General features: G+C 42.1%; 1 protein-coding gene across 1 annotated transcript in view; it reads right to left on the reverse strand.

Annotated features, from left to right (window-relative positions):
- Positions 1–4,767: 4,767 nt before the first annotated feature.
- STK17A (serine/threonine kinase 17a) overlaps positions 4,768–16,824 on the reverse strand; it is a 31,136-nt gene continuing 19,079 nt past the window's right edge. The window contains exons 4-7 of the mRNA XM_014946977.1: positions 11,201–11,327; positions 10,338–10,386; positions 10,055–10,234; positions 4,768–8,610 (exon numbers count right to left, since the gene is read on the reverse strand). Of these exons, the coding sequence (XP_014802463.1) occupies positions 8,277–8,610; positions 10,055–10,234; positions 10,338–10,386; positions 11,201–11,327 (690 nt within the window). The 3' untranslated portion in view covers positions 4,768–8,276. The remainder of the gene's footprint in view (positions 8,611–10,054; positions 10,235–10,337; positions 10,387–11,200; positions 11,328–16,824) is intronic.

Below are 16,824 nucleotides of genomic sequence, written 5' to 3' on the forward strand. Positions count from 1 at the left end.
CTGGCAAGAAAACCACCTGGGAGATGCAAAGATCCCCTGGCCACCCAGTGCCTCAGAGCTTGGCCAGCTAGGGCTTTCGGTCACTGAAGAAGTTTGGTGGGGAATCAAACCAGCTCTCAAGGAAAAGCCAGATCAACCACTTCACATCCAGCAATTATCTCTCCCCTGGCTGCTTCAGACCGTGCACTGCACCACGACACCACTGCCTGGCCTGCCTCTCACCCTGCTTATCCAAACCCTGAGGGAGATATCTCCACACAAATCTTACCGGTCACACCAGAGATGTTATTACCTCACTTGGGGGAAGCAGAGCTTTACAAAGAGGTTCCGTCTCTAATTTTCCTCCTAGAGATGGAACTGAGCACCACTTTGACTGTAGGCACTCCTGATCATCCTAACCAAATCATGGGGTCACCAAAGCTGTGAGAACATGCAGTACCATCATATTGTACCAACGCTTCTCCAAGTCAAATCTTTAAACCTGGAGAAGGAAGCCAGCAGATCAACCAAGCAGGACAAGAGAAAAGTCATATTCAAACCCTGACTTTGGTTTTACTACTTAATAGTCAGTAAACACAGAATTTCTTACCTTTTGACCTTGAAGAACCTCAGAAGCCACTTCCTCTCTGTGCTTGCGTGAAGATGCTCACATCCAAAGCAAGGAGGAAAAAACAGCAAGCTGGTGCACTCACTGCTTTGACCATGTGGCTCATCTTAAATACACCACCACCCACAGCAGCTGCTTTCAGAGGGGACACAGGTGGAGCCAGCAGAGCTGGGGCACACCAGGAAAACAGGGAATGCAGAGGGCTCAGAACCACCAGCAGCTGCTGAAAGCCCAAATAGCTTCAAGAGAGCACCTGGGCAGCCCTTTGCACCTTCCAGTCTTTTCCACTAAAGCATGCTGGAGCTGATTAGGTTGCATTTAACTGCATTAGGTCATTGAGGCATTAATTGTAATTATATTGCGTTGCGTGACACTCAGTGGACAATAATTTCATTTTGATGGAGAAAATATTCGTCTTTTGATAAAAGACCCTAAACCCCTGGTTAAAGTCCTTTAGAAAGCCACTTTTTTTCTCATCACAGAAGGGTTAAGGTGAGGAGGAGCTTCTGGAGACCATCTAGTCCAACTGCCTCACTCACAACAGGGTCAACTAGAGCAGATTGCCTGGGACTGCACCCAGTCAGGGTTTGAAGACACCTGAGGATGGAGACTCCACAACCTCTGGACAAGCTCTACCAGCATTCAACCATTCTCACAGTAAAACAAAAAAAAGCTTTTTCTTATGTTTAAACAGAATTCCCTGTGTTACAGCAGGTGCCCTCTTGTCCTACCACTGGGAAGAACCTGGCTCCATCCTCTTTACTGCTGCCCCACAGGTATTTTATTCACACTGATAAGGTCCATCCCGAGCCTCCTCTGGGCCAACAGTCCCAGGGGTGCCAGGTGCTGCAATCCTTTAATCATCTCAATCACTTTGGGTGTGTTAAATAATTTGTTTTAAATTGCCTCGAAAAGGTGTGCGGTTCCTTTCCCAGTCCTCGGCGTGGTTAAAACAACCCCATCCTCGTGACCTTCACTGGATTCCCTGTTTGTTTCTCGCTCTCTAGTTTGATTTTAATACCTTCTGCCAGGCTGTCACGGCCCTCAAGGAAACCATCACGGCAGCAAGAACTTAATTTACAACTGAGGAGCGACAGGTAATTGCTGAGCAGACTGTTACCCTAGTAACAGGGTTACCTGCCTACCTCAACTGGTCCCCCTGGTTGAGCTGGACCTCACCAGCCCACAGGGGCTGCGTAAAACCAGGTGTTTTAAAAGCACTGGCTTCATCGTTCCCTTTTGGGCACGTTTCTCCAGGTGGGAACGTGGCTTTGTCCAACTGATGGGCCTGTCAGTTCAGTTCCTGGCTCGGGCAGATGCCTTGGGTCACAGGGGGAAACTTGGATTCACCTCCCGTTTAGAAATGGGGATGGATCCAGTTCTTTCCCACCTTCTGCCTGCACTTTGCCTGGTGCCAGCAAAATCCATTTACCTGCATGATTTCTGCAAAATTTGTGACACAGTCCCCCCAGCAGCAGTAGCGATGGAGACCTCTCACATTCCTGGTGTTACTTTGGAAGACACATCACGGCTCAGCCGTAACACCAGTAGCGATGGAGACCTCTCACATTGCTGGTGTTACTTTGGAAGACACATCACGGCTGGCTTGAACACCTTTGTTTCATTTTATGTAACCACCAAATACATAGAAGTCCTGTCATTTCTTGACCAACCTAACCCAGTTTCTGTTAATTGGCTTTCCAAGAAGATTGGGAACCATCCACAGCTTTTGCCTCTCTTTCTTCATAAGGCCCATGATGAGACCTTCCAAATACATAAAAATAATTTCATTTCTTGACCAACCTAACACAGTTTTTGTTAATTGGCTTTTCGTGAAGACTGGGAACCAACCACCTTCATTCAACAGCTTGACAGCCTTTGCCTCTCTTTCTTCGTAAGGCCCATGACGAGACCTTCCAAATACATAAAAATAATTTCATTTCTTGACCACCCTAACACAGTTTCTGTTAATTGGCTTTCCAAGAAGATTGAGAGCCAACAGCTCGACAGCCTTTGCCTCTCTTTCTTCGTCAGGCCCATGATGAGACCTTCCACCCGGCCACCGGAGCAGCTGGATCTCACGGGGTGCTGCTGGAGGCTGGCGGTGGGTGAGGTGATACCCCAAAAGCTCAGGAGATGGTCCCATGAGGATCAGTTAAAAGGCACCTTGTGTCATTCGGTCCCTACGCTGGGATTACAAGTTAATTAAAGAGATGGGGTGCACTGATCGCAAGGCATCGCCGGCTTGGCTGCGGCTCCGATGGCAGGAGCAAGCAAGGACTCAATGTAATTAAATTCTCTGTGTTTACAGGAGAAAAAGATAATCCCTTCAAGTGGTCGAGTTCCCTTCCCTCTCCTAACTCTGCAGTAGCTGTTGCGGTCCTAACGCTCTGCTTCACTTCAACAAATCCTAACTTCTTAATTGAGATTTTTCTCACACCTATATGGACTTAATTTTTTTTTTTCTCTTTTTTATAAAGTTTCCAGGCTGTTATTTTTATGGAACCAAAATATTGTACTTTTACAGAGCTATACAGTTGTCAACTGTGCTATAACAGGAACAATTAGTGAAATTAAGCAGCCCAAGAAGAAGAAATGCCTTTCCACAAAAGAGGAAAGGCTTAGTCTCACCCCAGCATCTAGTCGATGCGCTGACTTTCTGCACAGGAGAAGTCACATCAGGCAAATAACAGGGTTCTGGATGCAGCATCTTGGAGCTCCCCGGGGGGAGGCAAAGAAGAAAAGTCATCAGAGAAACAGATCAGGAGGGAGAGAGATGATGACTGACCCTACCAACGGCACCGTTTGGGGATTTTGGGGGGCATAAAATAGACCTCAGACCCATGTGCTGCTCTGGGTTGCCACCATTACTAGCCATCCATAAATCTGAAGTAAACAGCCTTAAAGTAAATTAAAGTGAAGTAAGAGCTCTTAAAATGAAGTGAACTAGTTAACAAGGAAGGCCTTTGAGTAAGGGGTAGGATGCGTTAGAGAAAGTCTTATGAGGAGAGGCTGAGGGAGCTGGGGGTGCTCATCGGTCTGGTCTCCCACGTCACAGGAGATAGGACAAGGGGAAATGGCCTCAAGTTGCACCAGGGGAGGTTTAGATTGGAGATTAGGAAACATTTCTTCACCGAAAGGGTTATCCAGCATTGGAATGGGCTGCCCAGGGAAGTGGTTGAGGCACCATCCCTGGAGGTGTTCAAAAGACGGGGTTGACATGGTCCTCAGGAATATGGTTTAGGAATTTTTATTTCCTATTTCTTATTTATTTTTTTGTCAGAGTTAGGTTGATGGTTGGACTAGATGATCTTTAAGGTCCCTTCCAACCTACACGATTCTGTGATTCTCTGATTTTGTATAGTATTCTATGATTCTAAGATGTTGAAGTCTCTCTGCTGTGGAGCACACCTTCCAGCACCATTCCTTAAACCTGGATTGATGCCCATTGGCATCTGCTCCAGCCTGTCCCTTGGCTGCACACCCTTCACTGGCACTTCAGCACCCTCTGCCCAACCCCACCTCTTCAGGTGGGTCATTTCCCACCTGAAATAACGCTCCTAAGGTTAACAGCAATGTGTTTCTGGGCTGAGTAGACTCTAAATTGGGGTGACTGCTATTTATTCATCCCCACAGCAGCTTAACTCAACGTGTGCAGATGCCCTATGTTGTGGAGATCTCTGTGCTGCAAGCCTATCGGTTTTGTGTGGAAAAAGAGGCATTTTGATGTTGCTGCACAAACTGAACAGATGAATGGGTTGAATCGGAAAACTAAGATATCAGTAATCCTGCTTTATGGGCGTTGAGAAAAATAACTTTACAGAAGTTCTTGGAGAAAAGCAAAGGTGTTTGAAGAGGAGGCTCCATCTAATTTATTAGAACCCAGTTCCAGCAACATATTTCTATCTAGTGGTCAGAGCCGAGCATGAAGGTGTACGGCCACCAGAGTGCTGTGGCAGTTTGCAATGCAGTGCTGTACTTCAGCTTTATTTTCAATTCCATGTATTGAAAATGCAGTCAGCCTGCACCAAAGCAGCGTAACTTTTGGACTTCTGTTTCAAACCAGTAATGCTGTCTTGAAGAAATAGTACGATTTTTTTTAAAAAAACCCAACCAACCCACCCTGTGTTTCCCAATGCGTGAAGAACAAAAGACCCGTCAGCTGTCCAGAAAACAATATTTCATTTATTGTAAAGTTCCTGAAACAGTAAACACCTTGTCAGAAGTACAATGAACTGGCACTATTTCTTAAAAAAAAAAATAATGTTCAAATGTCTTCCAGGAACAGCACCTGGAATATTCAAGCAGGATCTTAAGCCATGGAGTAGCTCGGTGCAAGGCCCACCTCCCCCCGTCCCCTCCCAGCACCACCCCTGGAGAATGAGTTTTATTTGCATTTCCTTCCTTGCCTAACAGCTCTCAAGATTCACCTGGTAGATCACAAGCTGGAATTCAGCCTTCTGCATTTTGGGACCCTCAAATGAAATACGTCAGAAAGGAGACAAATCGCAATGCAAATCCAGCTTTGGACAAGAAAACCCCAATATTATTTTATAGACCTTTTAGTTTAATGACTATAAAATCTATAGCCTCTTGCTTAAAGAGGTGAACGTAGCAACAAGACGAGGAGACAAGGCTTTGCTTTCACCTGGATGGTTGCTGTTTATTCCAACAACTGCAAGGCCTGGACCACTATCCCCTCCCTGCCCTATAGATGAATAGTTCTTATCTTTTGCCTCAGAACCATAGAAATAACAATTCTCCAGCAATTTCTAAGAACACCCTGCACTCAAGCAGCCACCAGCCGTGCCCCCAGCCTTAGGGAGGCAGCCAGCCAGTGCCCAGTCTGGAGAGCAGGGGCTGAGAGAGCACCCCCCACGAGGGCCATGGAGCTGATTCCTTCTCCACAACCACCCCCTGTTCCCCACAAACACTTTAAGGCATAAGCAGCTTTTTTTCCCCCCAAAAGAACCGCGTGTGTACACGCAGTCCTCCCCATTCATGCAGCTGCAGAGAACCAGCTCTTTTTCACAAGCTAGTGATTTGTTCCCACTATTAACATGTCACTTCACTAGTGACTAAGCCTCTCAAAAAACAACTTTAACCCCCTTTTCTGCAGCGTAGGGTAAGAATTCCTCCTTTACAGCTTTACCCACACTTACAGTGGAACAGAAATAGCTTCAAGTGTGTGGGACTGGCTGATAGTCCTCCAGTTAAATGTTATAGAATGTTTTTTTCCTATTACAGGTCCAATCTACGATGCCTTGTTCATAACTTACACTATTAAACTCTCACAACTTTATACAAATTCTTAGCGATGTTAAAAAACACTGTACAAAACCACCTTAAGGCACAGAGAGTTAAACAGAAACGCAGCCCGTTTGAAGCCTCAAAGCAGCCAATTCAAGAGAAACTGGCCTTGTAAGAAGTACATAGTTCATTTATACATGTTGAGCTTCATTGCCATACAATAAAACCAGTAAATACAGGACAAAACGCACGCTGCTCAGCATCTACTCCTTTTCTTTAGTACCAAGTCCCCTCCGAGGCACGGTCTCTGGTTATAAATAGGAATTGAAGCAGCTTATAGGTCCCTCAAACGGGTCGTTTTGAGCAACCGTGAGCTGTTACAGAGACAGGGCAACATCAATTTGTTTTGTAAGGGTGGGATGTGAACATGCTTCAGCCTCAGCACTTTGCTCAACTTCAAAAAACCAAGGGAGTATGGATGTGGAAAAAAAAAAAAGTCAAAAGGACAATGACAGAAGCTGGGAGAAATTTTTATCTGTCAGACAAGCATTTCCTAAAGTAATATCAGCAAACTGCCCCGGGGAAGGGACCAAACGGTAAAAAAGATGCCCCTGAAGAGTACTGTCATGCTTAAAAAACCCTGAAACAGATGAGCATCGTTGGTAGGGTCAGCAAACGTGCAGTGATGCAGCCACTGCCCACCCCCAGACATGCCCAGGTACCACCACTGCTCTGCTGGCTCAGAGGTGCTCACACTATTCATCAGCCATTTACCTTTTCTGTGAAGGAGGAACCCTAATATTAACACGGAGCACTGAACCCCTGGTCACTCAAAAAGATTCAGAGCCTTCTCGGTACACTTGAAAATTAGGAAAAGCCTGTAGCAACATGGGGAAAAAAAAAAAAAAAGGAAAAGCTAGCTTAATGGTTTCTTAGTCATTGTTTTATAGCAAGAAAACTTTTGTCAGGGTTTATTATAAAGGAACAGCATAAGGAAACCAAATAAATAGTTGAATAGTTAACAGTATGCAATATAATAGTACTAAACTTCAATTACATAAAAATTAAACTTTGGAACAGCATCAATATGAACTATTTCTTAGAAAACTAGGGCTCGGTCTAAGATCCTCAGACCTGTACGTTGCAAAAACCAGTCAAATTTGATAACCAGTTGGTCCCAGCTTTGTCCTCTGAGGGACCGTGTCCATTGAGAACTGTGACCCACCCGTGTGGCTCCCTGATCCCACTCTGCCCCATCACACACACTGTTCCTCCCAGTGTCTACAGGAGAGCAGCACCAGGTACCAGTTAGGCTGCTCCCTCTGAAACAATGAAGCACATCTCCTTCCTCATCTGAGAGCTGCATTGAACAAGGTTATGCAATTTAGCCTAAGGATGCTTCTTTCTTCCTTAAAGCGGCAGTTAGAGGAACAGAAAGAAGGCAGCAATGACCTCATGCTCTCAGTAAAACCCCAGCTGTGTTCTGGGGGGGGGGGGGGGGGGGGGGGGAATTGTTTGAGGGCTGATTTATCATTAGTTGGACAAACTGTCTGATCTAACACGGTGAAGTCAGTGGCAGGGATTTGCACAGAGCTGCATCAGACCCTCTGCCCTTGTCTTTGTTCCGCTGCACGCTCACACCGAGCACGTCTGACCAGGGAAGGGAGGCATCTCTGCTGGCTCTTGGGAGTGACAGCCTTAAAGCAAATCCATCACCCCCTGGAGCAGAACTTAACTGTGCTCCCAAATAAAGAAGTATCACCACTGTCATCTGGAATCGTTCCCCAATATGGATTTCTTCACCTGTGGGACACAAGCACCTCTTGCTAGAGGAAGCACAGCTCACTGTGGCTCTACACCAGGCGAGTCTGGGCCTTTCACTTGACATAAACTTAAAGAAATATATACACAGTACAGTTTTGAAATCTGTAAGTCAAACCAGCTGATCAAATTCTCCTCTCAAACATTTTTTTTAAATCAGTAGATAATTCCACTGAAGTCAGGAGTGCTCAAAGGTGTTTGAGGAAAACCCAGCATTATATATTTGCATTAAATGCCAAAATATACCCTAAAATATTCCTCTGGACATCTGTCACTGAAACCCTTCCAATGTCAACTTCTCCATAACACTGGAACAATTAACAAAAACTCTGCTTTCAAGCAACAACAACAAAAAAACAGAAATAAAAATTACAAACAAAAATAAGCATTTATCTTTGTTAAATTCCCACCAGCCACTTGAAATCTTGTTTATCTGTTCCATGAAATTAAAAACTTGGCACATTTTCCTTGGATGCCATTTAGCAACATTTTCTTTTATCTAGAGCTCTTATTGCATATCAGAAATTCACTTGGCTAGGATAGTTTTGTTTAGTAGAAAACACTGCTTTCCAGCGATAGCTACGAAGCTCCACACAGTTCAGTAAATGAATTCTCCTGGTATTTCTTGCAGCAACGGTTCCTCAAATTTAAATCGTTTGGAAATGGCTTTCTGCTCAGTTACTTTTTCTTTTTCTGACTGCCTACATTGTCCCAGCGTATACGAAGCCACTACAATTAGTTCTTCTGTCACTATGGATTCGTCCTCTTCAGCCTTCTCAGCATCTACTGATTTTTCAGAGGCAGAATCGGCATCTTTCTGGGTGACATCGCTGCTCTCCTCTCCTGTGCTCTTACTCCAGACCCTGCAGGCAGGATTCTCGCTTTGTTCTAACCATGGGTGTTGAAGACATTCTTCAGCAGTTGCCCGGTCCCTGCAGAAGGAGGAGAAGTGTTAAAATAAAATCATAGAATCATAGAATTGCCCAGGCCGGAAGGGACCTCCAAAGGCCATCTAGTCCGACCCCCCCGCAGTCAGCAGGGACACCCCCAACTAGACCAGGTTGCCCAGGGCCTCGTCGAGCCTCTCCTTGAATATCTCCAGGGATGGGGCCTCAACCACCTCCCTGGGCAACCTGTTCCAGTGCTCCACCACCCTCACAGTGAAGAACCCCCTTCTAATCTCCAGTCTAAATCTGTTCCCCTCCAGCTTGAAGCCATTGCCCCTCGTCCTGTCACTGCAGGCCTTTCTAAACAGGCTCTCCCCAGCCTTCCTGTAGGCCCCCTTCAGGTACTGGAAGGCTGCTATTAGGTCTCCCCGGAGCCTCCTCTTCTCCAGGCTGAACAACCCCAGCTCCCTCAGCCTGTCCCTGTAGCAGAGGTGCTCCATCCCCCTGATCATCCTTGTGGCCCTCCTCTGGACCCTCTCCATCAGGTCTATATCCTTCTTATATTGAGGGCTCCAGACCTGCACACAATACTCCAGGTGAGGTCTCACCAGAGTCCGAACGCATTTCAATACCTCGCAGAAGAGACCCATACAAATTATTCCAAGGATACGACTGTATTAAAGACAGACTGATAGAACTTCTACAAAAACCTGCCAATAGCAACCTTTTCCCAAAAAAACCCAACAGCAGCCCAAGGAGATGAACTGCCACCGTTTAAAATAAAGGAATTCATAGAGCCTTAAACACCACAATTTACACTCCCATGCTTCTAACCAACTTTCAAAGTTTATACAGATGATATATTTTTTTTTCCATATGAGAAAATTACTCATTCCTTACATTCTTAAAGAATTCCCACAGACAGGCAGTAGGCAGTTTCAATAGCTGTCATGCCCCATGAAGAACTGGTGAAGTTCCACAGAAAACATCTCTTCTATTTAGAGACCTGGAATTTCCAATTCGCTGCCCGTTGAGAAAAGCACACGAACCAGAAAAAGAGGATACTCTACCAACTCATTTAGAGACCTGGAATTTCCAATTTGCTGCCCGTTGAGAAAAGCACATGAACCAGAAAAAGAGGATACTCTACCAACTCAGCAAGAGTAAAAGGCTCAAAGCCCAGCTCATTTAAAAAACATCAGCAAGGTACGTGTGAAAGAAGCTCAGTAGATAGTACCACATGGACAATTCATATATAGTTTTTTGAAATGAATTTGAGTTTTAATTACTGACACTCAGACACATTCAGAACATGCAAGTCTGGAGCGAAATGGAGAACTTCTCTTTTCATATACATGAAAAGTAATACCACGATGAAATATGAATAATAAAAGTTCTCTTCTACTTCAAAAATGAGAACACCAGCACTTGATGTATTTAAAACGAATCCAGTCAGACATATTAGCATACAGAATTGTATTTTACTTACTCGGGTTTCTTAACCAGCAGAGTTTTGATGAAATCCACAGCAGACTCCGAGATGAGGTCAAAGTCTTCTCCAGAGTAACTTATGTTCATTTGAGATATATTTAAGAATGTTTCTTGTTTATCATCCCCTAAGAAAGGCGATATCCCTGTTAGCATGACATATGCCAGTACTCCAATGCTCCTAAATGAAAAGTAAAAAATAGAAAAGCATTTTTTAGTGTTTTAGTGTAAAGTAATGTTTTCAATAAAGTAAGTTATGATGACCATTAGCTTGTTCCACTTACCACATGTCAGTTGCTGTACTGATCGGGTCATAACTCAGAATTTCAGGAGCTATTCAGGGGAAAAAAAAGTTCTATTTTTGTCATATGTAGACATAATATTGTAGTTATATAGTGCAATGACAGGCATGTGGTAATATTTAGTATAAGCCATTTGAAGCATGACAGTCTTTTGAAATAGAGATATTTCCAGTCAAGTTATTTAAGTGATTACTATCATTCATTGGTTTTAAGTAAAACCAGTTGTTTTCCTTTTGGTGTCCTCTTCAGAAGCCAGGCCAGTCTCCTTCCCAATTAAGGAAGCATTAGACAAATTTCTCATGGAAAAATGAGAAATATCCAACATTCCATATTCCAGCACTGAAATCCATGCCCATATATACTATACAACTTAAAGATATTTTCAAGTAGCTTTTCAAGGGCTGGAATTATTTACTTTAAGAAAAAAATATGAAATGGATACAAAACCCATATATACTATACAACTTAAACTAAATAATTCCAGCCCTTGAAAGCTACTTGAAAATATCTTTAAGAAAAAAATATGAAATGGATACAAACCTCCACAAGCTAAAGTATTCCATTCAGAGACTGAGTATGTAATACTTATCACTGCTGGTAAGAATCACCTAAAGCATGTTCTCATCTTCAACACAAGCACACAGTTATCACTCATTAGACCAGCAAAGCTCACCAGTTCTAGCTTTTACAGCAGTACCACAGCCAAGTATTAATCCCATCTTTCGACACCGTAACGACACAGTTGGCCTGGCATTCAATAAATTGAAGTATTTTCTCTGTTCATTCCCCCAAAGCCCAGACAGCCCCCTCCTCTGGGCTACACCGCTCCTGTAGTAACAACTTACCTACGTATTCTGGAGTTCCCATAATTTCTCTTAGTTCCTCACTGCTCTTCATTATTCTGGAAAGGCCAAAATCTACTATCTTAATGTCTCCCAGAGGAGACTTACTGGTTAGTAGAATATTCTGGGGCTGTAAAACAAAAGAAGGAGACTTTCAGGATCACCTCAATCTAATGTCTGTGACACAATATTGCATCATTATTTTAGATCATGAGTAGCAATAATGCATTCCATAACAGGTACGATACCCAGCATCCTTTATTTATTCATGGGGTTTTCCCCACACACAGAAGGTGAACTTGAAGAGACACGCAGGCTAAAAGGAGTGGCAGGATTTTCTGTTTGTAACTGAGAATCAAACATCTACCTTTATTAGCTTAGAACACATACAAAAGACGTGCCAATAGCATACAAATACCTCCACATTTGTACCTTTAGTCCTTCATATCCCCCTTCTACCCCCCTTTCCTCCTTGCTTCCTTCCAACAGATGGTGTAAAATACCTGCTGTTGAAGTGTATCCAAAAACACCCAATCATTTTAAAAGAGCTGAACACACAAAACTATTTTGACTACACCTGTTTAAAGAAAGTCTGTTGCAACCAACCTCAATCTTGTTCAAAGTACAAACAATTGTATTACAGAATGCTAACTGAAGAACAGTTTAAAAAAAATAATAATACAGCAGCCTGAAAAACAGGTTTTTGAGAGCATCACCTTTGGATAAACTTGTTTGCTCTGACGTCACTAGATCTTGGCTGTCATCCTTCAAAGCAACTTTGTGGTCATTAAGAAGATCCTTACCATGTACTCTGAATGCTAGCTGGGTTTTAAAAAACAGTAAAATCTGAAAACCAACTTCAGACAACAGGTCTTAGAGATTTTTTTTTTTTGTAACTAAAACATATTCTTGCAAAAAAAACCCCAACGTGACCCTCCCTGCCCTCAGGCCAATGATCACATCAGGTTCCAAAATTAACTTCTCTGAATAGTAACACTGGCAGTTGGCACTACGTTTGTGCCTCTGATGAGCACGAGTTCTGTGAAAGTGAAGCCTTTATTTATTGAGAGCCTGGATCACCTCGCATCAGGGGTGGTTGAAAAGGAAGGAGGGCAAAAGAGTTAAGAGCAGGAAAGCAGCCCCTACTGATAATCCAACTGGATTAACACCAACATTTATATTTTTTCTCCTGCTCACTGAGCCATTCTCTCCTCACCCCTGTGCCAATCATGAAGGTGTGCTTCCACATGAATCATGGAATTGTCAGAGTTGGAAGGGACCTCTAGAGACCATCCAGTCCAACTCCCCTGCCAAAGCATCCAGGCAGGGCTTGAAGATCTCCAGAGAAGGGGACTCCACAACCTCCCTGGGCAGCCTCTTCCAGGGCTCTGCCACCCTCACCCCAAAGAAGTTTCTCCTCATATTTGAATGGAACTGCCTATGTTCCAGCCTTTGATTACAGAAATAAAACCATCCAAGGACCTTGCACCAGTTCTCCTTGCTGCAGGACCTAAATACAGTCAAGCTCTTTCATTCCTGCTAAGTTAAACCCCAGTATTTCTAACTAACTCCACAATGTTGTCAATCTATTTTTTCTGTTTGTAAATCTACATCTTAAAAACAGCTTTTTTAAATTTGCTTACAAACTGGGATCTGGTGGCTGTACAAAGACTTTTGGAGCTGCGCATTACCATACGCTTTATAGTAGTTCACATTTGTAATTCTGTACTTGTATTAGAAAAGCAAACATCCAAAAATGCTGACTATGCCTCCCTAATTAGCCTCTCAGATGTTCTTCCTAGTGGGAAATTTAGTTACTTTCTGAAGAGGCAAATGGAAAGCATGAGAAAAGCATTTGTTCTCTATATTTAAACAAAGAAGAGTTTTTAATGGAAACATTTAATGAAACCCTTAAGCCCTGTATTACAATATTTTAGTAGATAATGTAGTTGCCAGAAGTCTTTACTGTCTTTTTTTTTTAGAAAACAATCTTATTACTCAAAACGCACCTATGCAGGGGAAAAAACCTGTCTACAATATGAATGGAGCCATAAACCTAAATCAATTCATAACAAAATACCAGTAATTTTCTTCTTTTAAAGAAACATGATGGGGTTCAAGTGAAGTGACAGCCTAAACACAAGCATGAAGCCTTAAAGAAGCCGTGGCTTTGAATTGACCGTAGTTTTCAGCTCGACGCAATTACTTTAACACTTTAAAAAAAGGAAGATCATTTTCCCACATCTGTACAGCTGTTTCTCTTTTGTTTTCCCACTCCTATAACACATCTGGGTTTGCCTAATGCCCATTAGCCCAGAAGGGCACTAGAGATGCAGGCCAGAGGCTCTCCTGGTAGCTGTTCTGAAAAGGGCTTTTTTGCTCTTACCATCAAGCCTTAATGAAACAGGCAACATTTAAAACCCTCCCCCCCCTAGAGCAGTAAGGCTTAAAAATTCCAATTTAGATCCTCTTATGCTGTGCACTGAACAAAAACATAAAAAGGAAAAAAATTCCTGCCTAAATGGACAATCTGAATGGCTGTACTTTACTACAAGGTTGGTATGTGCACAGAAACCACATGATGCGGCCACGAGCCTAGAGCAATGTCACATTTGCACGGCCAGGAACAGGTACCTTTGTAAATGATTATAAAAAACAAAAATAAAGTTGCATTTTTCCAGGCATACTGTCAGCAGTCAGAAACTTTAGGAATCTGAGATTTTGGTTATAGCTGTATCATCATGCCAGAGTAACAGCAGCAAAAAGCATGATTTGTCAATGCATATATTCACCGGTCTTGCATTTTTCACTTAAATGTGACTAAAAAGAGCAGAGCTTTCTTGGCACTATGAACTTCAGTACAAGGCCCAAAGTAAAGGCAATATATACAAAGATCTGCTCTCCTCTGGAAACTGTAGAAACTTATTAAACTCATTCTGTAAATCACACAAATCGATTGTAATAAGTGTACTTAATAGGATACCTACCCTTCGACCCTACATTGCCAGATTTTGGAATCTCATCAACTGACTATACAATGGCAAAATCCATCTATTGCAAATTTGCCACCATTCCAGAAGCTTCTGTGAACTTACAGCCCTACTATTTCTTGTATCTTTAGTTGGTTTCAAGAAAACTATGACTAAGGATGCATAATAAAAATCATGTTTTTAAACCAATCAGTGCCTCACCTTAACCCACAACATTAATTTTATGATACTGTAAAAAAAACAACAGATCCCTAGAAGACAATACAGGAATTATCCAAGGAATAATGGGCAGAAACAGGAAAAACACACTACCTGGGATACCTCAGCTCCATTGTGTGTAAAGATACTAAGTAAGGCTGATCAGCCTGCCCTAAAAAACTTAAAGGACTCCTGTATCATTAAGCAATTGAAAAGTAAGAGCAGAATTTGTTTGGGAGTTGGGTTGTTTTGGTCCATGTCTACAAGTGGAAGAAATGCAACAATCACTAAAAGAGTACACATATTAGACTGTCTTCACACTTTTTTCCCCAAAATGAGCAATGCAAGACTCAAATTCAGAAATAAGGCTATAATCAAAACAGGTTCTGTAGAACCTGGATACTCTGTACCTGCCTATTGGGAAACAGCTTTGCTCCAATTGCTATAAAAGTTTGAACTCCAGATTAAACTGTTCTTTTGCCTTGAAAAAATAGATTTTTTTTAAAATTTTTAACTCTTAATTTCCTGGGTGTTCCTTTAAGCAAAGAATACTATGCTTCTATTAGTACTACACTTCTGCATAATAAACATTCCACCTTAATCCACCTATAAAACTTAGCTGAGAAAATTAATCTGTATTTTTTTTTAACAGGCCACTTTTGTAATTGTATTAGTTTGCTTCCTGAACATTGGTGTGAAATGACACTCCAAACAATTTCAAACAATGATTTTGCTGGTTGTCCTTGCTGTACACAACATCTTGAAAACAATAGGGAAAGAAGGAAAAGTTGTGTGTTGGATAACCAGCATAATAAATAACTTGCACAGCCCATAAGGCTCTTCACCTACCTCCACTGCATACAAGAGGCAGCTAGTCCTTCCTCAACCTTTTAAAATTCATTTAAAATTCTCTTCCATTCCCAACTACTTCAAGTTTTTACCAAGTACCAATTCAAGATCAAGTTAAATGGCAGAAACACAGAGAAAGTGTTCCCTTCCTCTTCCCTTCCCTTCCTCTGCAGCTTTTATGCACCATTAAGAGGAGATGAAAGACTCCTGACTACAGCCTATTCACACCCTGCAAATTAAACAGCATCAACACAATAATGTTGAGTGATATTTAATTTGCACACAGTAGCATTACATTTGTTCTTTCTCCAAGTCAAAACTGGACTACATGAGTGGATTTTGCTATTAAAAACAAGCTGGTTTTCAACCATCTTTCAGGAGAACCACGCTTTTGGAAAAGAAATAATCAGGTGGCAACCCATGTTTCCAGTGTTTAGTCTCACAGGAAAAACTCTTGCATCTATTAAGGGGGCAGAACAGAAGCTAAAGCACATTAGCTGTCAGTGGCATAGATCTCGTTGATTAGATTTGTAATACAAAACTACAATTAGCTGTCAATCACATACCGACAAACATTTTGACTTAAATTCTTCTGGGCATGGAGCCTGACTTCTTTTTTTGAAGGTGCAACTTAGGAAAATTGGATGGACCTTTCCAAAGGTATTTGCACCAGATAAATGAAAGGGAAACCTTTAGAGACCCAAGAGTGAATAATTGCACAAGGAAAACATTTTAGCAAATATTTGGAAACTTTTCTGATACTGGCAAACACTTTGCTTACCAGCAGTACACTTTGCACAACTCTTCCAAACATTGCCCTACAAAACTAAGTATTTCCACAGTGCTGTAAGCACTAGGTAAAGCAGCATGAACCATAATATACAATAGAAGATGATTTGAGGCCAGTGGGCTAATAAACATATGGCCAAAACCAGCATCCAACTTCAATTTTTGAGTTCCTTCAATAATGGGCCTTCTTTAAAAAAAGTCTTGCAAGGCACGTGGGTCAGTCAGTCTTCAAAGGTCATAGCTTTTAATCCTACAGTTTCCATTACTTTTATTTGCCAACATTCCAAAGAGTTCCCTAAACCTTATTTTGCAAAATAAGACCATTAGTCTCACATACCATGAAAGTATTCAGACTGCAATTAGGACACCTTTTAGGATCCACTTTTCAAAAACACAGTGCACACTGCAGTAATGTATAAACATATTAAACTCAAACACCCGATGATTCTCCTCTGCTAATTAAGTTTTAAGCACCAGTAAAGCAATGCTGGATCTGTCATTGAGAACTGGAGACGCTCAATTTTGTAACATAAGTTTTCTGATCAGTTGGAAAGAGTTTGTAAGTAAGCTTTTTCTGAACTTTGAATAAACTACCCGTCCACGAGCTGTAATCAACACCCCCGTCTACTTTTGCCATTAAGAAATGTACAGTAGACAAATAAAGCACCAAGCATTTCCAATTACAGATACCCAGCTGATTGTGCTCAGGAACACCACAGCTTTAACTAAAAACATTGACCAAAGACATGTTTTAATTTTTATACACTTTAAGGAAATTCGACTGGAAGTATTTTTGGCCAA

This window comes from Calidris pugnax, unplaced genomic scaffold, assembly GCF_001431845.1.
Source record: "Calidris pugnax isolate Ruff unplaced genomic scaffold, ASM143184v1 scaffold71, whole genome shotgun sequence".
Classification (NCBI taxonomy): domain Eukaryota; kingdom Metazoa; phylum Chordata; class Aves; order Charadriiformes; family Scolopacidae; genus Calidris; species Calidris pugnax.